The sequence below is a fragment of the Hyla sarda genome, chromosome 10 (assembly GCF_029499605.1).
Source record: "Hyla sarda isolate aHylSar1 chromosome 10, aHylSar1.hap1, whole genome shotgun sequence".
Taxonomy (NCBI): Eukaryota; Metazoa; Chordata; class Amphibia; order Anura; family Hylidae; genus Hyla; species Hyla sarda.
In genome coordinates this window covers 31,960,139-31,985,231 of record NC_079198.1, presented here as the reverse complement: position 1 = coordinate 31,985,231, position 25,093 = coordinate 31,960,139, and the positions used below count along the sequence as shown (strand labels likewise).

General features: G+C 45.1%; 1 protein-coding gene across 5 annotated transcripts in view; it reads right to left on the bottom strand.

Annotated features, from left to right (window-relative positions):
- FCAR (Fc alpha receptor) overlaps positions 1–25,093 on the bottom strand; it is a 74,104-nt gene that overhangs the window by 30,626 nt on the left and 18,385 nt on the right. For all 5 annotated transcript variants that reach the window (XM_056542685.1, XM_056542686.1, XM_056542689.1 and 2 more), the window contains exon 2: positions 13,900–13,932. In XM_056542685.1, coding sequence (XP_056398660.1) covers positions 13,900–13,932 — 33 coding nt within the window. The remainder of the gene's footprint in view (positions 1–13,899; positions 13,933–25,093) is intronic.

The following is a 25,093-nucleotide window of genomic DNA, read 5'->3' as shown; positions in this document are numbered from 1 at the left end:
CACAAATACAATATGTCCACTTTATGTTGGCATCATAAAATGGACATACTTTTGCTTTTTGAAAAAATTAGAGGGCTTCAAAGTAGAGCAGCAATTTTCAAAAATTTCATGAAAATTGCTAAATCTGAAGGGACAGATGTTACAGAACTACAACTCCCAGCATGCCTGGGCAGTCGAGGCATGCTGAGAGTTGTAGTTTGGCAACATCTGGAGGGCTACTGTTTGGGCACCACTGTAACAGTGGTCTCCAAACTGTGACCCTCCAGATGTTGCAAAAGTACAACTCCCAGCATGCCCAGACAGCCTTTGGCTCTCTGGGCATGCTGGGAGTTGCAGTTTGGCCCCCCTAGTGGTTGCCACAGTAAAGATCGATTTACTTTCACTTTCAATCCCCCCCCCCCCCCCCCCCCCCCCCACTGTGGATTCCCTACCTGATCAGGATCCTGCAGGCTCCAGCGAAGATCCCAGGTTCCCAGGCATCTTCTCCTGCAGGTACGGCCTCCATCTTCTTTCCCCCTGTCCTGCGCTGCCATTGGTCAGAACTTCGTTCTGAGTAATGGCAGGGGATAGGAGGAGATCGCAGCTTTGCGATCTCACTCCAATCCTTTAGGCTGATCGGGGTTGTTGCTGACAACTCCGATCAGCCTTATTTTCCGGTTGATCGGGTCACCAGAGACCCGATCAGCCCGGAATTGGAGAAAATCGCATGTCTGAATTGACATGCGATTTTCTCCGATCGCCGACATGGGGGGGGGGGGTGTCTCAGGACCCCCCTGGGCGATGTGCCAGGGTGCCTGCTGAATGATTTCAGCAGGCATCCGGTTCCGGTCCCCAACCGGCTAGCGGTGGGGACCGGAATTCCCACGGGCGTATGGATACGCCCTGCGTCCTTAAGGACTCGGAATGCAGGGCGTATCCATACGCCCTGCGTCCTTAAGAGGTTAAGTAATGTAATCTGGAAATGTGATCTGGGGGATTTTGAGCATTTATTTTAAAACTGTAGTTGGAATTATTAAAATTTTTATTCAAAATGAATGCAGTGCTTAGTACTATCAGAATTTGTTTAGGAAAGGACAGTAAACTAGAGACAGGGTCATTGACACCCAGGACTCACTGAGGCACATGAAGAGATGGAAGCAGAAGAGCTGCTATAGAACATTTTGTTAAATAAAATGTAATCTTGACTAAAGTAGATTCAAATACCCTTTTAGCAAGAAAGCCCCTTTTGCCTTACAACCCTTAACCCCTTAAAGGGGTACTCTGCTGCTCAGAGTTTGGAACAAACTGTTCTGAAAGCTGGAGATGGCGCCGGGAGCTCGTGATGTCATAGCCCCACCCCCTCATGACATCACGTCCCACCCCCTCAATGCAAGTCTATGGGAGGGGACGTGATGGCTGTCATGAGGGGATGGGGCTATGATGCCACAAGCTCCCGGTACCGGCTCCAGCATTTGGAACAGTTTATTCCAAACGCTGAGCAGCGGATTACCCCTTTAAGGACACAGCCAGTTTTATTTATTTGTTTTTCCTCCTTGCCTTATAGAAATCCTAGATCTTTTATATTTCCGTCCACAGACCCATTTTAGTGCTTGTTTTTTGCGTGTTGTGGTGTGCTCACTTTTGTTGTCAAGGTTAAGACATGAATGGCTGTGTTAAAGGGGTATTCCAGGCAAAACCTTTTTTTATATATATCAACTGGCTCCGGAAAGTGAAACAGATTTGTAAATTAGGAAAAAATATGTGCAGCTCACAATTATATCACCAAACAAGGACAAATGGGTATTGCACCTATACCTATGGTGCCAATAATAAATATTAGAAAAAGAGACAAAAATACCCAGACCTCAAGGAAGGTAAACTATATGAATACAATTGAAGGAAACAAGGATTGTGCTTCAATTATAATAGGATATACAGATTTTATTAAAAATTTATATAAAATATTAAATATTCCACCTCACAAGGGGCCCCTTGTGAGAGGAGTATACAATGACCTAAAATAGATGACCTGAAATAGACTATCACTGGTAAATAATTAATATCACAGAATGCACTATTAAACTGGAAGAGTTAAAGACAAATTGCACTGAAATAGTGAAGGCAAAATATACTGATATGGACTGAAAGAGTTAAAGACACTTGAATTGCCGGAAAGTCTCTTGGAAATCCGTCCTTTTCACTGGAGAGATGATAATGTAATATTGTAACAAGTTCCTCTTAATGGATGGCAATGAAACAATGTTTGTTGTTAAACTGAGGAAGTATTAAAGTTCACAGTTGCTAGTTTCACTGTATCACTGTGTCAGGACAGATAACAGGCAGCTTGGTGGTACATTACCGGTCCTGAGAGCGGAAGACTCCCGTGAGGCTGGATGGATCTAGCACTTGGATGGTCACTGCAGGTGGGCTACCTCCGAGTCCCGGCGCTGGCAGGCGTCGGGGATGGACACTTTCAGAGGTGGCACTCGCTGGTGGAAAAGTCCTGCCGTGGAGACCAGGTCTGCAACAGACCGGTAGTAAATGCCTCTGCCTCGTGAGGGTGGCGTGTGATGTCAGTGCCAGCCCCTGCAGGATGTGCTTTGATTCCACGGCTCGCTGAGGATCCACTCCAAACTAGATGTAAATTATGGACCGGAGCGGCAAGATCAACAGGGTCATCTCCGGACCGGACCAGCAAGGCCACAGAGGTATGTCCAGATAGAATTTAAGTGCCAAGTGCAGTCAGTGATAGTCCGCAAACTGTTTCAGGGTATATGAATGGACCCTTTCTTCAGTAGTCATGATTTTAACTGATCATACTCGCCATTTTATAGAAGCTTTGATCCAATCAGAAAATCACAAATGTAAAATAGAAAACGAGATCTGGATTACAAAATCACATGAATAAGCCATATATAAACCAAGAACTGGATTGATAAGAAGGTCGCAATTCAAGCAAGAAGCAATAGTGAATGTGAATAGGGGGCAAAACTTTGCGTTAAATTTTACAATTTAAGTAACATTATAGCATATGTATGTGCAATGTGAACTATGATTTAAATGTAAAAGTAGTAAGCCTGATATTATAATGGTATATAATGGTCCCCGGTTATTAGTGGTGTACCCCAAGGTTCAGTACTGGGACCGCTGTTGTTTAATTTATTTATCAATGATATAGAGGATGGTATTAACAGCTCTGTTTCTATCTTTGCAGATGACACCAAGCTTTGTAGCACGGTACAGTCTATAGAGGATGTGCATAAGTTACAAGATGACTTGGATAGACAAAGTGTCTGGGCATCCACTTGGCAAATGAGGTTCAATGTGGATAAATGTAAAGTTATGCATCTGGGTACTAATAACCTGCATGCATCGTATGTCTTAGGGGGGATTAAACTGGCAGAGTCACTGGTAGAGAAGGATCTGGGTGTACTTGTAGATCACAGACTACAGAATAGCATGCAATGTCAGGCTGCTGCTTCCAAAGCCGGCAGGATATTGTCATGTATCAAAAGAGGCATGGACTCAAGGGACAGGGACATAATACTCCCCCTTTATAAATCATTGGTACGGCCTTACCTGGAATATGCTGTTCAGTTTTGGGCACCTGTCCAAAAAAGGGACACTGCGGAGTTGGAAAGGGTGCAGAGACGCGCGACTAAACTAATATGGGGCATGGAACATCTTAGCTATGAGGAGCGATTAAAGGAGTTACAATTGTTTAGTCTTGAGAAGAGACGTTTAAGGGGGGATATGATAAACGTATATAAGTATATTAATGGCCCATACAAAAAATATGGAGAAAAACTGTTCCAGGTTAAACTCCCCCAAAGGACGAGGGGGCACTCCCTCCGTCTGGAGAAGAAAAAGTTTAGTCTCAAGGGGCGACACGCCTTCTTTACCGTGAGGACTGTGAATTTATGGAACGGTCTACCTCAGGAACTGGTCACAGCAGGAACAATTAACAGCTTTAAAACAGGATTAGATACATTCCTGGAACAAAATAAGATTAATGCTTATGAAGAAATATAAAATCTCATCCCTTCCCCAATATCGCGCCACACCCCTACCCCTTAATTCCCTGGTTGAACTTGATGGACATATGTCTTTTTTCTACCGTACTAACTATGTAACTATGTAACTATGTAACTATATCAAAAGAATAGTCAGGGTGAGAGTTGTAACCCTAGTTGGTGTGAACACCGTTCTATTATAAGATGTACCAATAAGATACATTTTTTTAAGAAAAATAAATATAAAATAGCAGCAAAAACTTAATTATTACAAAGTATTCATAGTATATAGAATGATAGAAGTTAGACACAGAGATAGTGGGTGTGGTGGGAGGTAAATTGAAAAAACAGACTAACTAATTGTTAGTGTGAATACTATTCTATTATATAAGTGAATAGATAGTGAAATTGTAACTTTTAATTGGTATAGACACCATTCTATTTTATATATAAGCCAGTAATTTTTGAAAATGTGAAATGTATAAAGTGAATAAAATTATCAACTTGGATATATAGAGAACAGCAAAGTAGTATTTGTAAAGAGTGTTTGGGATGTTAAAATGGGAATACGGAGGGTAGACTTGGGTGTGGCAGGTATATAGGAGAATCAATTGATAAAAAAAAACGGACTAGTGTGAATACTGTTCTATAATGAATGTGTGAATAATAGATACAATGTGAAATATAGAATTAGAGTGTAAAATTATAGATCATAGATGATTGGAATCTATGATCTATAATTTTGCGCTCTAATTCTATATTTCACATTGTATCTATTATTCACACATTCATTATAGAACGGTATTCACACTAGTCAGGTTTTTTTTTTAAACAATTGATTCTCCTATATACCTGCCACACCCAAGTCTACCCTCCGTATTCCCAGTTCAACATCCCAAACACTCTTTACAAATACTACTTTGCTGTTCTCTATATATCCAAGTTGATAATTTTATTCACTTTATACATTTCACATTTTCAAAAATTACTGGCTTATATATAAAATAGAATGGTGTCTATACCAATTAAAAGTTACAATTTCACTATCTATTCACTTATATAATAGAATAGTATTCACAATATTAACAATTAGTTAGTCCGTTTTTTCAATTTACCTTCCACCACACCCACTATCTCTGTGTCTAACTTCTATCATTCTATATACTATGAATACTTTGTAATAATTAAGTTTTTGCTGCTTCATATTTATATATTTTTTTTAAATGTATCTTATTGGTACATCTTATAATAGAACGGTGTTCACACCAACTAGGGTTACAACTTTCACCCTGACTATTCTTTTGATATACCATTATAATGTCAGGCTTACTACTTTTACATTTAAATCATAGTTCACATTGCACATACATATGCTATAATGTTACTTAAATTGTAAAATTTAACGCAAAGTTTTGCCCCCTATTCACATTCACTATTGCTTCTTGCTTGCATTGCGACCTTCTTCTCAATCCAGTTCTTGGTTTATATATGGCTTATTCATGTGATTTTGTAATCCAGATCTCGTTTTCTATTTTACATTTGTGATTTTCTGATTGGATCAAAGCTTCTATAAAATGGCGAGTATGATCAGTTAAAATCATGACTACTGAAGAAAGGGTCCATTCATATACCCTGAAACGCGTCTAGTCAGTTTGCGGACTATCACTGACTGCACTTGGCACTTAAATTCTATCTGGACATACCTCTGTGGCCTTGCTGGTCCGGTCCGGAGACGACCCTGTTGATCTTGCCGCTCCGGTCCATAATTTACATCTAGTTTGGAGTGGATCCTCAGCGAGCCGTGGAATCAAAGCACATCATGCAGGGGCTGGCACTGAGATCACACGCCACCCTCACGAGGCAGAGGCATTTACTACCGGTCTGTTGCAGACCTGGTCTCCACGGCAGGACTTTTCCACCAGCGAGTGCCACCTCTGAAAGTGTCCATCCCCGACGCCTGCCAGCGCCGGGACTCGGAGGTAGCCCACCTGCAGTGACCATCCAAGTGCTAGATCCATCCAGCCTCACGGGAGTCTTCCGCTCTCAGGACCGGTAATGTACCACCAAGCTGCCTGTTATCTGTCCTGACACAGTGATACAGTGAAACTAGCAACTGTGAACTTTAATACTTCCTCAGTTTAACACACCAAACATTGTTTCATTGCCATCCATTAAGAGGAACTTGTTACAATATTACATTATCATCTCTCCAGTGAAAAGGACGGATTTCCAAGAGACTTTCCGGCAATTCAAGTGTCTTTAACTCTTTCAGTCCATATCAGTATATTTTGCCTTCACTATTTCAGTGCAATTTGTCTTTAACTCTTCCAGTTTAATAGTGCATTCTGTGATATTAATTATTTACCAGTGATAGTCTATTTCAGGTCATCTATTTTAGGTCATTGTATACTCCTCTCACAAGGGGCCCCTTGTGAGGTGGAATATTTAATATTTTATATAATTTTTTAATAAAATCTGTATATCCTATTATAATTGAAGCACGATCCTTGTTTCCTTCAATTGTATTCATATAGTTTACCTTCCTTGAGGTCTGGGTATTTTTGTCTCTTTTTCTAAGATTTGTAAATTACTTCTATTAAAAAATCTTAATCATTCCAAAAGTTATTAGCTTCTGAAGTTTTCTGTCTAACTGCTCAATGATGATGTCACGTCCCGGGAGCTTTGCATGATGGGAGAATATCCCCATAGGAACGTCACAGCTCCCGGGACGTGAATCATCAGAGAGCAGTTAGACAGAAAACAACAACTCAACTTCAGAAGCTAATAACTATTGGAAGGATTAAGTTTTTTTTTTATAGAAGTAATTTACAAATCTGTTTAACTTTCCGGAGCCAGTTGATATTTAAAAAAAAGTTTTGGCCTGGAATACCCCTTTAAGTTATTTTTAGGAGATAGCTTTCACATCGGGTAGGGATAGAGTGCAGCCCTGAACTTGCCCACTCCCTCTGTCCTTGCCTACTTGCGTAACCGCCCTATACAGCAGGTCCACAGCCTTGGTGCCGGTCCCTTCCTAAATAAGTGAGGGATGGTCACTGGGTCAAAACAATAAACTACAAAAACTGACAAAGGTCATAAACTAAAGGAGGCACACAAAACTAACAGAAAACCCTAAGCACACACGCTGAATGCGAAGTCAACAAGCCGAGTCAAAGCCCAGCGGGAAAGGAGTACAATAACAAACAGCCAAAGAGGAGTAAAAAAACAGATCGACAATAATAATACAGAGGTTCCTAGTTTCAGTCACAAGAACTTTCACAGGCAAGACATGACTGAGAAAGACTTCCTTAAATATCCCTGTGCTGCTAGTAGGATGATTCTAAATGGCTCAGCAAGATGAACCACACCTAGAAGCACAGAAGCATAGTCCCAGCAACAGAATAAACAACAGGGCTAGAAAGAATTAACCCTACAGGTTCTGGCAGAGCCAGTCATCCCAACAGCAACATTAAACACTGTTATACAGACTGCACACTCTGTGCTTTACATTGTAGCATAGTGTAATTTCTTCAGTGTTGTCACATGAAAAGATATAATAAAATATTTACTAAAATGTGAGGAGTATACTCACTTATGTGAGATACCATGAGATACTATATACATACATATAGATATAATGGAAAAGTTAAACTAAGTTAAAAATAAATAAAAATAAGAATATTTAAAAAAGACCGAAACTATACTATAGCCCTGTCCCATATACAGTGGTTGAAATAAGTATTGAATACTACCATTTTTCTCACTAATTATATTTACAAAGGTGCTGTTGACATGAAATGTTCCCATGATGCTGCTAACAACCCAAGCTATCCATACGTCCAAAAAAGAAGAAAATAAATTGAGTTATGTCTAAAAATGTGAAATGCATAAAAAGCATGGAAAGCCAAGACAATGGCTGAAATCTATAGGTGATTAATAAGCAATCCAGCCCTGTCACGCACCTGAATGCGGGTGGTCTGGAACAGGATGTGGATCCTCTACCTGTGTGGCAATGACTCGAACTGTATCGGGGAGCGGAGTCTAAGGTGTCACAGGATGGGCTTGCTGCGGCAGGCGACACCCAGGTCACTACCCCCGACATGGCTCGACCACACAGGTACTAAGAAAGGTGAGGTACAGAAGGATGAGGCTGTGGCATAGTCAATGTAGCAGAAGGTCAAGGCAGGCGGCAAAGCAGAAGGTCAAGGCAGGCGGTCAAGAAACGTAGTGGGAAGGTCTGGGTACACGGGTATGGCAAAATGGCAAAAGGGTATGCTTTCTCTCAGGCAATAGGCACTGAAGATCAGGCAGGGGGGTGTGGGAGGTGCAGGAACTTAAAATGTGGTGTCAGGTGCAGATACTAATTATGGGCACAGTGGCCCATTAAATCTCAGAGCTCCGCTGTGCGTGCGCCCTATGAGATGGGGACGAGTGCAGCGGAGCTGAGTTACTGAAGCAGGAGAGTGGGGTAAGTGACGGGCTGGGACTCGCATGTGGGGGAGTCCCGCGATGCGAATCCCAGCCCCGCCGGCAACAGGGGAGAGAGGGAGAGTGTGCTCGCGGCCAGGAGAAGCAGCCGGAGTGCAAGCTATTACAGTACACCCCCCCCCCCCCTCTTTGGTCTCCCCCTCCTCTTACGATTCAGAAATTTATTAAGCAGGTCACGATCCAGAATGTTTTTTTCAGGCTCCCAAGATCTCTCCGACCGAATCCTTCCCAATCCACAAGATAAAAGCTTTTTCTTCTGATAATCTTGGAGTCCAAAATCTGTTTGACAACATAAACATCAGAGGTACCCGAGATGGGAGTAGGTGAAATCTTTTTTAGAGAAGTGGTTGTGGATGACAGGTTTCAAAAGGGAGACATGAAAGGAATATGAGATCCTGAAAGAGGATGGCAGACGGAGAGAATAGGCCACAGGATTTAAACGCTTCTTGATTTTATAAGGACCTAGATAGCGAGGGCCCAGTTTATAGCTGGGTACTTTGAATCGGATGTAATTGGCAGACAAGCAGACTTTGTCACCTGGAGAGAACTCGGGATTGGAACATCTTTTCCTGTCCACTAGTGATTTCATACGACCTATAACATGTAAAAGAAATTACTGTGTCTTCTGCCAGATGGTGAAAAATTTCTGTACATGCTAATCAACTGCAGGAACTCCGGAGGAAGAAGACCAAGGAAGAGGAGGATGAGGGTGAAGTCCGTAAACTACGAAAAAAGGCGATGTTCTAGTAAACTCAGAATACCTATGATTGTACGTGAACTCTGCCAAAAGAAGTAATTCGACCCAGTCGTCTTGTCGAGCTGAAACAAAATGGCGCAGATAGTCTCCCAAGACCTGATTCACTCTCTCTACCTGTCCATTGGATTGAGGGTGGTAGGCTGAGGAAAAATCCAATTTCACTTGGAGACGTGAGCAGAGGGCCCGCCAGAACTTAGAGACGAACTGGACTCTACGGTCGGATAAAATATGTGAGGGCAAACCATGCAAATGGAAGATGTGGCAAAGAAACAGTTTGGCAAGCTGTGGTGCAGATGGAAGTCCAGGCAGCGGCACACAATGAGCCATTTTAGAAAGGCGGTCCACTACCACCCAAATGACAGTATTGCCTCCAGAAGACGGAAGGTCAGTAATGAAATCCATAGCGATATCAGTCCAGGGTTGCTCTGAAACAGACAAAGGCTGTAAAAGACCTGCAGGTTTTGAATGAGGAGTTTTATCCCAGGCACAGACGGAGCAGGAACGAACAAAATCCATGACATCCTGTCTTAAACTAGGCCACCAGTAATGTCTTGAGATGAGCTGTAAGGACATACGAGTTCCAGAATGACCAGCCAGAAGAGAGGAATTACTCCATTTCAGGACTCGGAGTCTTAACCGGGGTGACACGTACGTTTTTCCAGGAGGCAGGAGCTGAAGATTAGCTGGCGCTGCAGAGATAAGACGCTCAGGAGGAATAATATGCTGAGGAGAGGTTTCTCGGTCTTGCACATCAAAAGATCTGGAAAGAGCGTAAGCACGAAGATTCATTTTTGCAGGACTGAAGTGGATGTTAAAGTCAAATCTTGAGAAGAATAGAGACCAACGGGCCTGCCGGGGGGTTGAGACGTTGGGCTGTCTGAAGGTAAAGCAAGTTCTTGTGATCTGAATATATTGTAACTGGATGTATTGAACCTTCGAAGTGATGACGCCATTCTTCCAAGGCTAGCTTTATAGCCAACAGTTCACGGTCTCTTATAGAATAATTTTTCTCTGCGGGAGAGAAGGTATTAGAAAAAAGCCACAGGTTACAGTTCTTCCCTTAGAGGACTTTTGCGTTAAGACAACTCCTTCTCCAACAGATGATGCATCCACCTCCAAAAGAAAAGGCTTGCCTGAGTCGGGTCTAGACAGGACTGGGGCCAAAGCGAAGGCGGACTTTAACTGTTTAAAGGCATCTTCAGCCTTTGGAGTCCAGACCTTGGGATTGGAAGTCTTTTTGGTGAGAGAGACAATGGGTGCTACCAAGGTGGAGTAATGAGGTATGAATTGACGGTAGTAAGTGGCAAACCCAAGAAATCGCTGAATAGCTTTTAAACTGGTAGGTCGAGGCCAGTCCAGTACGGCAGACAACTTGTTAGTATCCATCTGGAGACCTTGACTAGTGACAATGTAACCCAAAAAAGGAAGACTGGTTCTTTCGAAAACACACTTCTCCAGCTTAGCATAAAGATGGTTGTCATGGAGACGTTGCAGGACCTGGCGGATGTGAGAACGATGTATCTGAAGATTGGGCGAGTAGATGAGTATATCGTCCTAATAGAGCACGACACAGGTGTACAAGAGGTCACGAAAGATGTCATTAACGAACTCCTGGAAGACTGCTGGAGCATTACAAAGTCCGAACGGTATCACCAAATACTCAAAATGTCCATCCCGACGAATTAGAATTAGATTATAAGCACCCTGAAGGTCTAGTTTGGAGAAAATCTTCGCTCCACGGAGACGGTCAAACAACTCCGAGATCAAGGGAAGAGGCTAACGGTTCTTGACGGGGATTCTATTCAGACCACGGTAGTCAATTTAAGCGTGGAGAGGCTGTGTTCACACCTAGGGATGCCTCTCCCACGAACCCTAGGTGCGAGCGTTTCCCAGTGGCTGTGGACGTACAGGACAATCTTTGAGGAAATGATCGGCACTGGCGCAGTAGAGACACAGATTCTCAGCTCATCGATGAGTTATTTCCTGCAGAGTCAGGCGAGACCGATCCACCTACATAGCCTCCACTGCGGGAGGCCAAGTAGAAGGTTGCGGTGGTTGCTCTAAGACCGGTGCCAAGCGAGGGAAGCGCCGAGGTCGTGCTGATTCTCTTTCTTGACGTTGTTCCTACGTGTCTCAGAGAAACGGATATCAATCCGGGATGCCAATTGTATCAGTTCATTCAGATTTGAAGGCAATTCCCGGGCAGCGAGGACATCCTTAATTTGGCTTGATAGTCCTCTCTTGAAAGTAGTGCAGAGAGCTTCATTATTCCAAGACAACTCCGACGCCAGAGTCTGGAACTGGATGGCATATTCGCCCACAGTGGAGTTGCCCTGGGAAAGACTCAGTAATGCCGTCTCAGTGGAGGAAGCTCAGAAAGGTTCTTCAAAGACTTTGCTAAATTCCATCAGGAATGCCTGGAGGTTATTAGTGATGGCATCACTGTGATCCCATAGTGGAGTAGCCCAGGCCAAGGCCCTACCAGACAGGAGACTGATGATGAAGGCCACCTTTCCTCGTTCTGTAGGGAACTGGAACGCCATGAGTTCTAAGTGCATAGAGCACTGCGTCACGAATCCCTGACAAGACTTGGGCTCCTCCTCAAACTTCTCAGGAAGCGACAAACGGAGTTTCAATCCGGAGGAAACTGCAGCAGCGGGATGCTGTACTGGAGCAGGAGGAGGCTGTGGCTGCGGCGGGTTCTGCTGGGCAGATAGGAGCTGCTGCATCATGGCAGATAGCTGGTTAAGCTGCTTTGCCTGCTGGGCCAACTGCTATGACTGGAGAGCCACGACAGATGCAAGATCAGAATCAGGCAGTGGAACCCCAGTTGGATCCATGGCTGAATCTTGCTGTCACGCACCTGAATGCAGGTGGTCTGGAACAGGATGGGGATCCTCTACCTGTGTGGCGATGACTTGGACCGGACTCGGGCTTGCTGTGGCAGGTGACACCCAGGTCGCTACCCCCGACATGGCTCGACCACACAGGTAACTGGGCAAGACGAGGTACAGAAGGATGAGGCTGTGGCGTAGTCAATATAGCAGAAGTTCAAGGCAGGTGGCAAAGGTTCGTAGTCAAGAAATATAGCGGAATGTGGATCCTCTACCTGTGTGGTGATGACTCGGACTGTATTGGGGAGCGGAGTCTAAGGTGCCGCAGGATGGGCTTGCTGAGGCAGGCGACACCCAGGTCACTACCCCCGATATGGCTCGACCACACAGGTAACTGTAAGGAGATGTATAGCAAACTTCGAGGAGGATAGGAATTCCGGCGCTGACCAAGGAAGAGACAATGGAGCCAGGTGTGTAGCAAACAGATTTAATCCAATGCGACGCGTTTCACCGCGCTTGCACGGTTTCATCAGGCCTGATGAAACCGCGCAAGCGTGGTGAAACGCGTCACATTGGATTCAATCTGTTCGCTACACACCTGGCTCCATTGTCTCCTCCTTGGTCAGCGCCAGAATTCCTATCCTCCTCGAAGTTTGCTATACATCTCCTTACTGTTTTTAGGAAGGCTGCAGACCAGGATCATCTTATCAAACGCAAATCCTGGTTGTGTGGGAATGCACACAACCTGGCAGGGTGAGCCTTTACTTTTTCCCTCCCCTCCCACATACCTGTGATCCCGTTGATTCTCCACAAGGGAGCGCCTGTTTTTCTTTGTTTTACACAGGTAACTGGGAAAGGTGAGGTACAGAAGGTTGAGGCTGTGGCATAGTCAACATAGCAGAAGGTCAAGGCAGGCGGCAACGGCAAAGCAGAAGGTCAAGGCAGGCGGTCAAGAAACGTAGCGGGAAGGTCTGGGTACACGGGTATGGCAAACTGGCAAAAGGGTACGGTTTCTCTCAGGCAATAGGCACTGAAGATCCGGCAGGGGTGTGTGGGAGGTGCAGGAACTTAAAATGTGGTGTCAGGTGCACATACTAATTATGGGTGCACTGGCCCTTTAAATCTCAGCTGAGATTACTGAAGCAGGAGAGCGGGGTAAGTGACAGGCTGGGACTCGCATGTGGGAGCGTCCCACGATGTGAATCCCAGCCCCGCAGGCAACAGGGGAGAGAGAGACAGTGCGCACGCTGTTACAAGCCCCTTGTCAGTGCAAATTAATATCAGTTGGTTCAGTCCCAACTGATGGCTACAAAATGGTTTCATTGCCAAGGTGTCACACGAGACATGATTGGTAGATCTTCACAACCTAATTGTTGCAACAGATGCATTTCTAAACTTGTAAATGTTCCAGTGAGCACTGTTGGGGCCGTAATACGGAAGTGGAAGGACAATCATTTCACCATAAATTTGCCCCGACCAGGTGCACCTTGCAAAATTACTGACAGATGAGAGAAAAGAATAGTCAGAAGAGTCATCCAAGAGCGGAGGACCACTTGTGGAGAGCTTCAAGAAGACCTGGAATTAGCAAATATTGTTGTCTTAAAGAAACAGTATTTAGTGGGAATGATGACGTGTTCAATACTTATTTCACCGGCTGTATATTCAACTCAAATGTCACATCTGGTGACTTTTTGCTGTTTGCTTCATACAATTTATAGTATAAAAAATATAGTAAGAAGAAGAAAATACCAAAAAGTAAAAACACCCTTTACCACTGTTATCCTGCAGTTAGAGTTACTTATCTCTTAAAGGAAATGTATTTTACACTTACGAGCCATGATCTTATAGGTGTTTTCAAACGTGTCTAGAAAAAAAAAGGGAACAAATTATATATAGAAATCTATACGTAATACTTACTAGTGTGAAAATCGTATGAAGCTATACAAGAGAAGATGCATTTCAGAATAGATTTTCAGGCTCTAGTTAGGCTAGGTTCACACTGCCTTTTGTGTTTACTTTCATTATTTATGAACTCAACGGCACTGTTGTATATAATAAAAATGTAAACATATAAATATATTCATTGTAGTGTATTATGTCTACAATATAGGTCAATTGGAAATGGATTCTGCTGTGTGGCAAATAATAGCATTCATTTTTAGCAGCTTTGTATCATGTACATTCTGATCCTTTTTAAGAGTACGTGTATGTTTAATGTAAACACAAACACAATGTGAACCTTGTCTTTTTATGTATAGAATAACACTGAAACATCGATTGTGTCGGCTGATAAAAACCAATTGGCCCATCTAGTCTGCCCAATAATCTGAATCCTATCAATAGTCCATAATCTGAATCCTATCAATAGTCCCTGGCCCTATCTTATATGAAGGATAGCCTTATGCTTATCCCATGCATGCTTAAACTCCTTCACTATATTTGCAGTGACCACTTCTGCTGGAAGACTATGCCATGCATCCACTACTCTCTCAATAAAGTAATACTACCTTTTCCCATCTAATTTACAACTATGTCCTCTTGTGGTAGCTTTTCTTCTTTTAAATATACTCTCTGCCATGGTAATTCCCTTTATGTTTATAAACGTCTCTATCATATCCCCTCTGTCTCGTCTTTCTTCCAAGCTGTACATGTAAAGGTCCTTTCCTGGTAAATTTTTATCCTGCAATCTATATACTTGTTAATTCAGGTAGAAGACAGACATGGTGCACATCTACAATCTTGCACAATGATCCACTTGCTTCTCAGCATAATTTCAAAAACTAACACGTTGTTAGTATATAAATTTTGATCAAAAAGTACAAAGCCCACTCGCCACGTCAAGGCCACCTATTTAGAGTGGGTCCCTAATGTCCCTAGCATAAAATGGCGTAGCACTGGGCGGCGACCACCACCGCCGCAACACCAGTGCCCACAGAAGGAACGACCCACTGGCAGAGCGGCCCCAATGCCACTCAAACCAGTCCGCACCTCCCTGCAGACACGGCGCCAGGGCAGCGACAGACGCCGCACAGCACCACACCAGTGTGAACAGTGTGGCGAGTGGGCTTGTACTTTTTGATCAAAAATGTATACTAACAACCTGTTAGTTTTTGATATTATGCTGAGAAGCAATCAGATCATTATACAAGATTGTAGATGTGCACCATGTCTGTTTTTCTACCCGAATATATACTTGTTAAGTAGCTCTTCTCAGAACTCTCTCTAAAGTATCTATATTGATTTGGAGAAATGGTCTCCAGTACTGAGCGCAATACTACAAGTGAGGTCTCATCAGTGTTCTGTACAGCAGTATGAGCACTTCCCTCTCTATTGCTAATACAATGGTCCCTCAACATACGATGGTAATCCGATCCAAATGGACCATCGTTTGTTGAAACCATCGTATGTTGAGGGATCTGTGCAATGTAAAGTATAGGATAGTGGTCTACAACCTGCGGACCTCCAGATGTTGCAAAACTACAACACCCAGCAGGTTGAAGACCACTGGTATTGGAGGTTATACTCATGTGTCCCCGCCGCTCCGGACCATCACCGCTCATCAACGCTGCCCTGGATGTCACCTCCCATCGCTGTCGCCGCATCCCTGTGGTGTCCCCGAGGCTTCGGCAAGGCCTCTGCTTCCCCGGCATCCATTCTCTCCGTCGCCACCATCACGTCGCTATGCACGCCGCTCCTATTGGATGACGGGACGGCGTGCGCAGCGACGTGATGACGACGATGGAGAGCGCCGACAATGCAGGGGATATGATCATATGTCGGGGCCATCGTAGGTCGTGGGGTCACTGTACCTACCATGTTAGGTGGTGGTTGCAGAAGATTGTAACCATCTGTTCCATATTCTAGAGAACCTAGGGCAATTCCTATGTTGATACAACCGCTGGCACTTATGTGGCAATATATTTTTTTAAAGAAAGGGGTAAACCAGTTCCTAGTAAAACCTTTCTTGGCATGGCATAGTGTTTTAACAAGAAATTAATATTGAGAATTGGATAAATGTGTATCAGAGTGGAACAGGCAGGCTGCGAGACAGAGTGGGATTGGAGAGGCCATTTCAGAATCCTCTTACTCCATTCTTAACTTACAAATTAGGAAAATACCGTAAATTGAAAGATTGTGCTATGTGTAAGGTGGCATTTGGGACATAAATTCACAGGGCAGAACCTACTAAGTCTGGCAGTAGAGTAGCATGCTCTGTGGATAATGAAGAGTTGAGTTAATCTTTCATTATAATTGATAGAGACCGATAAAGGAGATATAAAGTTATTATACCACACGTCACCTGAGGACAGATTTGGTGCTAGTTTTGAAAGAAAACCCCTTTGGGTGGCAGCACCTCCTCACCATGTTGGTCCATATGATTGGTGTACAGGTCTTAGTTTAAAGGGGTACTCTGGTGAAAACCTTATTTCTTTTAAATCAACTGGTGGCAGAAAGTTAAACATATTTGTAAATTACTTCTATTAAAAAATCTTAATCCTTCCAGTACTTCTTAGCTGCTGAATGCTACAGAGGAAATTCCTTTCTTTTTGGAACACTGATGACCTCACGAACACAGTGCTCTCTGCTGACATCTCTGTCCATTTTAGCAACCATGCATAGCAGATGTGTGCTAAGGGCAGCATGGTGGCTCAGTGGTTAGCACTGCTGCCTTGCAGTGCTGGGGACTTGGGTTCAAATCCCACTAAGGACAACAATAAATAAAGCATTATTATTATAATAATAATTACATCAGCAGAGAGAACTGTGGTTGTGATGTCATCAGAATGCATTCCAAAAAGAAAATATTTCCCTCTGTAGTATTCAGCAGCTAATAAGTACAGGAAGGATTAAGATTTTTTAATAGAAGTAATTTACAAATATGTTTAACTTTCTGCCACCAGTTGATTTAAAAGAAAAAAGGTTTTCACCGGAGTACCCCTTTAAGGCACGAAGCTCTGTACTTCAATCAATGAAAGCTGGGTGGGCAAGAACAGTGCCGCAGCTGTTCAGGACACCTCTCCCACTGTTGAGCTAGAAAAGAAAAGGCTGGGCTTTTTGCAATGTGTTAGACTATGTTCACACAACTGGATGTAGGCACGGAAAATCTCTGTGCAGACATTCCGCAAACTGCCGGCAGTAGGACAGCACATCAATTCATCCCCATTCTTAAATGGGTACTCTGGTGGAAACATTTTTTTTTTTTAAATCAACTGATGCCAGAAAGTTAAACAGATTTGTAAATTACTTCTATTAAAAAAATCTGAATCCTTCCAGTACTTATTATCGGCTGTATACTACAGAGGACATTCTTTTATTTTTGGATTTCTTTTCTGTCACGACCGCAGTGCTCTCTGCTGACACCTATGTCCATGTCAGGAACTGTCCAGAGTAGGAGAAAATCCCCATAGCAAACATATACTGCTCTGGACAGTTCCTAAAATGGACAGAGGTGTCAGCAGAGAGCACTGTGGTCGTGACAGAAAAGAAATCCCAAAAGAAAAGAATTTCCTCTATAGTATACAGATGCTAATAAGTACTGGAAGGATGAGATATATATTATCACCCTGGAGGAAGGTGTCGTCTATGGATCCCACCATTTCAGACAATGTCTGGGATGGTGGCGATTCATTGACGACATCTTCCTCCTATGGGAAGGGTCAGTGGAAAAATTACAGCTATTCCACAAATTTTTGAACAATATGGACCCAAATATTAATTTTACGATGACACATTCTACTTCTGAAGTGAGCTTTTTAGATGTGTTGGTGAGGAAAGTAGCTGGAAAATTAACAACACAACTATATACGAAGCCAACAGATAAAAATACACTTTTACACTTCAACAGCCACCACCCTAGGAGCATAATAAAATCATTGCCCTACAGCCAAATGCTGAGGGCAAGAAGGGTGATGGACGATGAAGATGCTCTAAAACAATCTCTTGAAACCATGACAAACAATTTCCTGGTGAGAGGATACCCGAGGAGGGTGGTGGATCAGCATAGACAGAAGGTGGAGACTCTGAATAGAGAATCCACATTGTTGAAAAAAACAAAAATTGAGGACAAACGTATTCCCTTTACCTCTACCTACCATGACATGAGTGGACAAATTGCAAAAATATTAAATAAACATTTATACTGAGTTTATACTGAGAAACAGCTTTAAGGAGATTGATGAATTTTCAGTTGGTCCACTCATGTCTTATAGGAGAGATCAGAACATCAAGGACAAATTGGTGAAAACAGAGGTCATACCAGAGAAAAAAACAGGGCAGACATTTTTGACCTCTAGGAGGATGGGATCATACCCTTGCCTGTCCTGTATAAATTGTAATCAAATGATGAAAGGACCCACATTCACACATCCAGTAACCCAACAAGTACATACATGTAGGTACTTCCTCACGTGTGACTCTACATGGGTCATTTATATTCTTATGTGCCCATGCAAGAAGTTAAACGTGGGGCAGACCACATGGAGCTTAAAAGTTAGAATCAAAAATCACAAGTATAGCATAAGGAAATGAAAAGTTGATTTACCAGTTTCTAAACATTTTATTGAGTGTAAACATTCCGAGAAGGACTTGAAATTCATGGCGACTGATTTTGCACCAGCACCAACAAGAGGGAGCGATAGACTGGCATCATTGAAAAGGAGAGAAATGTGGTGGATTCACAAATTGGATTCACTAAGACCAAAGGGTTTAAATGTAGATTTCAACATTATTTAGAATATGGCATAGAGTGCATAACCAGGGGGACCACATAGAGTTCCGACTCTGAATCCAAAGGTGGTTACACACAGTATTTGATAGGGTACTGTCAGGATTCGGCAGGCTGGAGGTGGATCCTCTGTGTCAGAGAGGGATTGGTGTGGATCGTACCGGTGGACCGTTTCTAAGTTGCTACTGGTATTCACCAGAGCCCGCCGCAAAGCAGGATGGTCTTGCAGCGGCGGTAGCAACCAGGTCGTATTCACCGGTAACGGCTCAACCTCTCTGACTGCTGAGATAGGCGCGGTACAAGGGATTAGGCAAGAGCAAGGTCGGACGTAGCAGAAGGTCAGGGCAGGCAGCAAGGATCGTAGTCAGGGGCAACGGCAGGAGGTCTGGAACACTGGCTTGGGACATACAAAGAACGCTTTCACTGGCACAATGGCAACAAGATCCGGCAAGGAAGGGAAGGGGAAGTGAGGTTATATAGGGAAGTGCACAGGTGAATACACTAATTAGAACCAGGCACCAATCAGCGTCGCACTGGCCCTTTAAATCGCAGAGAGCCGGCGCGCGCACGCCCTAGGGAGCGGGGCCGTGCGCGCCGGGACAGTACAGACGGGAAACGAGTCTGGTAAGCGGGCTGGGATGCGAACCGCGAGCGGGCGTGTCCCGCATCGCGGATCGCATCCCTGCTAGGGACATTATTACAGCGTTCCCGGTCAGCGGGTCTGACCGGGGCGCTGCGAACAGGAAAACGCTGCGAGCGCTCCGGGGAGGAGCGGGGACCCGGAGCGCTCGGCGTAACAGTACCCCCCCTTGGGTCTCCTCCTCTTTTTGGAACCCGAAAATTTGTGAATGAGGTCCTTGTCGAGGATGTTATCCTTGGGCTCCCATGACCTCTCCTCAGGACCGCAATTCTCCCAATCTACGAGAATTTTTTTTTTACCTCTGACCGTCTTAGACGCAAGAATTTCTTTAACCGAGAAGACATCTGAGGACCCGAAAACAGGAGTAGGAGCGACAACCTTGGGAGAGAAGCGGTTAAGGATAAGTGGTTTAAGGAGAGAAACATGAAAAGCATTAGGAATACGGAGAGAAGGGGGAAGAAGGAGTTTGTAGGAGACAGGATTGATTTGGCACTTGATTTTAAAGGGTCCAAGATAACGTGGTCCGAGTTTATGACTGGGGACACGGAAGCGGATATACTTGGCAGAGAGCCACACTTTGTCTCCAGGAGCAAAGACAGGAGGAGTTCTTCTCTTTTTGTCGTCATGCTTCTTCATCCGGGATGAGGCCTGTAGGAGGGATTTTTGAGTCTCCTTCCAGATGGTGGAGTAGTCCCGGGTAACTTCGTCAACAGCGGGCAAACCAGAAGGCGTGGGAGTGGGGAGGGGGGGAAGAGGGTGACGGCCGTACACCACAAAGAACGGGGATTTAGCGGAGGATTCAGAGTCTTTGAAATTGTACGAGAATTCAGCCCAGGGTAGAAGATCGGCCAAATCATCCTGGCGGGAGGAAACAAAATGTCGCAAATAGTCACCAAGAACCTGGTTAACTCTCTCTACTTGCCCATTGGATTGGGGATGATAGGAAGACAAGAAATTTAATTTGATTTTTAGTTGATTACAGAGAGCTCTCCAGAATTTCGACACAAATTGAACGCCTCTATCCGAGACGATATGTGTGGGAATCCCATGAAGGCGAAAAATGTGCACAAAAATTTTTTCGACAACTGTGGCGCAGAAGGAAGACCAGGAAGTGGAATAAAATGTGCCATCTTGGAGAAATGATCAATGACCACTCAAATGACTGTGTTGCCATGGGATAAAGGCAGGTCCGTTAAAAAGTCCATGGCAATCTGAGACCATGGTATCTCAGGGACAGGCAGAGGATGAAGGAGGCCGGCAGGCTTCTGGCGAGGAGTCTTGTCCCGGGCACAGACTGTACAAGCCCGAACAAAATCAGCAACATCTGCTTCAAGGGTAGGCCACCAATAAAATCGAGAGATGAGTTGGATGGACTTTTTGATGCCAGCATGGCCGGCGAGGTGCGAGGAGTGTCCCCACCTGAGGATCTTGAGGCGCTGGCGTGGAGGGACGAAAGTCTTTCCAGGAAGTGTTTGTCTGATGGAAGCTGGGGAAGAGGAGATCAGACACTCAGGAGGAACAATGTGTTGCAGGGGGGCTTCCGTTTCGGAGGCATCAGAGGAACGAGAGAGGGCGTCAGCCCTGATGTTTTTGTCGGCAGGGCGAAAATGAATCTCAAAGTTAAAACGGGCAAAAAACAACGACCACCTAGCCTGGCGTGGGTTCAGCCGTTGGGCAGACTGAAGATAAGAGAGATTCTTGTGATCTGTGTAGATGATAAATGGGTATTTGGAACCCTCCAGCAGGTGCCTCCATTCCTCGAGGGCTAGTTTTATGGCAAGCAGTTCTCGATCACCAATGGAGTAATTTTTCTCCGCCGGAGAGAAGGTCTTAGAAAAGAAACCACAAGTAATGTTATGTCCAGAAGAGTTTTTTTGTAGGAGTACAGCTCCGGCTCCCACCGAGGAGGCGTCTACCTCCAGTAAGCAGGGTTTAGATGGATCAGGTCTGGAGAGTACAGGAGCAGAAGAAAAGGCAGTTTTGAGACGGTTGAATGCCTCGTCCCCTTGGGGAGGCCAGGACTTAGGGTTGGCGTTTTTCTTGGTTAGGGCCACAATTGGAGCCACAATGGTGGAAAAATGTGGAATAAATTGTCGGTAGTAATTGGCAAACCCCAAGAAGCGTTGGATAGCTCGGAGTCCGGAGGGGCATGGCCAATCTAACACAGCTGACAGTTTGTCTGGGTCCATTTGAAGTCCCTGGCCAGAGACTAAATATCCTAGGAAGGGAAGAGATTGCCATTTCTCCATCTTGGCATATAATTGATTGTCACAAAGTCTCTGGAGCACCAGACGGACATGACGGCGGTGTTCTTCGAGGTTAGAAGAGAAAATCAAAATGTCGTCCAAGTAAACCACAACACAGGTATATAACAGATCTCGAAAAATTTCATTCACAAAGTCCTGGAAGACAGCAGGGGCGTTGCAGAGCCCAAAGGGCATAACCAGATATTCAAAGTGTCCGTCTCTGGTATTAAATGCGGTCTTCCACTCATCCCCTTCCCTGATATGGATGATATTATATGCACCTCTTAAATCCAATTTGGTGAAGATGTTAGCGCCACGTAGGCGGTCAAAGAATTCCGAGGTAAGAGGCAGGGGATAGCGGTTTTTTATAGTGATCTTATTAAGTCCGCGGTAATCGATGCATGGCCGTAAGGAACCGTCTTTTTTGGAGACAAAGAAGAACCCCGCTCCGGCAGGGGAGGAAGACTTGCGGATGAATCCCCTCTTTAAATTTTCTTGGATGTAATCCGACATGGCTTATGTCTCAGGAGCTGACAGAGGATAGATCCTGCCCCGGGGTGGAGTAGTACCAGGAAGGAGATCAATAGGGCAGTCATAAGGCCTGTGAGGAGGCAAAGTCTCTGCTTGTTTTTTGCAAAAAACATCGGCATAGTCCAAATAGGCCTTGGGGAGACCTGGTATAGGAGGAGCCACAGAGGTTTGACTGGCGGGACTGGGAGCAGACGTGAGGCATTTTTTGTGGCAAGTAGCACCCCAGTTCTTGATCTCCCCGGTGGTCCAGTCAAGGGTAGGAGAATGGCGTTGGAGCCAAGGCAGTCCGAGAAGAATTTCAGAAGTACAGTTAGAGAGGACCAGAAATTCAATTTTTTCGTGATGAGGTCCAATGCACATTAAGAGGGGTTCCGTGCGGTAACGCACAGTACAGTCCAATCTTTCTCCATTAACTGAAGCGATGTAGAGAGGTCTGGCGAGACTGGTCACTGGGATGTTGAACCTGTTAACGAAAGAGGCCAAAATAAAATTTCCTGCAGATCCAGAATCCAAGAAGGCCACAGCTGAGAAGGAGGAGTTAGAAGAAGAAATCCGCACAGGCACAGTAAGACGTGGAGAAGCAGAGTTCACACCTAGCACTGTCTCACCTTTGTGCGGAATCGGAGTGCGTCTTTCCTGACGTGGAGGATGGATAGGACAATCCTTCAGGAAGTGTTCGGTACTGGCACAGTACAGGCATAGGTTCTCATTGCGGCGGCGTGTCCTCTCTTGTGGTGTCAGGCGAGACCGGTCTACTTGCATAGCCTCCACGGCAGAAGGCACAGGAACAGATTGCAGCGGACCAGAGAAGAGAGGAGCCGGGGAGAGAAACCGCCTAGTGCGAACAAAGTTCATATCCTGACGAAGCTCCTGGCGTCTTTCGGAAAAGCGCATGTCAATGCGGGTGGCCAAATGGATAAGTTCATGCAGGTTGGCAGGAATTTCTCGTGCTGCCAGCACATCTTTGATGTTACTGGATAGGCCTTTTTTGAAGGTCGCGCAGAGGGCCTCGAGGGTCCGAAATTGGATGGCGTACTCGCCTACAGAAGAATTACCCTGGACCAGGTTCAGCAAGGCAGTCTCGGCAGAAGAAGCTCGGGCTGGTTCCTCGAAGACACTACGAATCTCAGCGAAGAAGGACTGTACAGTGGCAGTGACAGGATCATTGCGGTCCCAGAGCGGTGTGGCCCATGACAGGGCCTTCCCAGACAGGAGACTAACCACGAAAGCCACCTTCGACCGTTCAGTTGGAAATTGGTCCGACATCATCTCCAAATGCAGGGAACATTGCGAGAGAAAACCACGGCAAAGTTTAGAGTCCCCATCGAATTTGTCCGGCAAAGATAAGCAGAGGCTGGAAACGGCCACTCGCTGCGGAGGAGGTGCAGGAGCTGGCGGAGGAGATGGTTGCTGTAGCTGTGGTAGAAGCTGTTGTAGCATAACAGTCAGTTGAGACAGCTGATGGCCTTGTTGCGCTATCTGTTGCGACTGCTGGGCGACCACCGTGGTAAGGTCAGCGACAACTGGCAGCGGGACCTCAGTGGGATCCATGGCCGGATCTACTGTCAGGATTCGGCAGGCTGGAGGTGGATCCTCTGTGTCAGAGAGGGATTGGCGTGGACCGTACCGGTGGACCGGTTCTAAGTTGCTACTGGTATTCACCAGAGCCCGCCGCAAAACGGGATGTTCTTGCAGCGGCGGTAGCAACCACGTCGTATCCACCGATAATGGCTCAACCTCTCTGACTGCTGAGATAGGCGCGGTACAAGGGATTAGGCAAGAGCAAGGTCGGACGTAGCAGAAGGTCAGGGCAGGCAGCAAGGATCGTAGTCAGGGGCAACGGCAGGTCGTCTGGAACACTGGCTTGGGACATACAAAGAACGCTTTCACTGGCACAATGGCAACAAGATCCGGCAAGGAAGGGAAGGGGAAGTGAGGTTATATAGGAAAGTGCACAGGTGAATACACTAATTAGAACCAGGCGCCAATCAGCGGCGCACTGGCCCTTTAAATCGCAGAGAGCCGGCCCGCGCGCGCCCTAGGGAGCGGGGCCACGCGCACCGGGACAGTACAGACGGGGAACGAGCCTGGTAAGCGGGCTGGGATGCGAACCGCGAGCGGGCGCGTCCTGCATCACGGATCGCATCCCTGCTAGGGACATAATTGCAGCGCTCCCGGTCAGCGGGTCTGACCGGGGCGCTGCGAACAGGAAAACGCTGAGAGCGCTCCTGGGAGAAGCGGGGACCCGGAGCGCTCGGCGTAACAGGTACTATGTATAACTTGGATATAAATTTTTATAATCTTTTCTGTTTGTCTATTATTATAGATCTACCTCAAGATGAAACATCAAGGAGAAGACATTACCTGCTCTGTGTACATCATCTGTATGGCGTTATTTTAGAGATTAATAAACTTTAAGATTTATGTTTAGAATATGTGCCTTTCTTGAATGTAATATGATATTATAGAATTTGAATTAGTCCAGTGTGCATGGATGTCAGTTTCCCTCTCCAACAGGTTGATGTGTGATCGAGAGGGAGTCGCCCTATACAGTTGGTGGGGTGACTCTGTCTCAACACATATCTATCTACTATTCTTTAAATTTTTTTCAAAATATTTTTTTTCATTATATTTTGTTAATTTCTTTTTTTTATTATTTTCTTTTATTTTCATATACCATTGATGGACAACCCAGACCACGTTGAGTGAGACTGATGCTGCTATAGTAGCAGAGAAGCTCCATCCAAGGTGTAGGTGGATAGATGGAGACATGTTGGGACCCTACAATCCCAATGTCCCTGTCCCCCGTTGACAGACATCCCTTGGGAGATCAGAGATGACTCCGAGGGATGAAAGTCCTACATAAGAGGAGCGTATCTGAGGT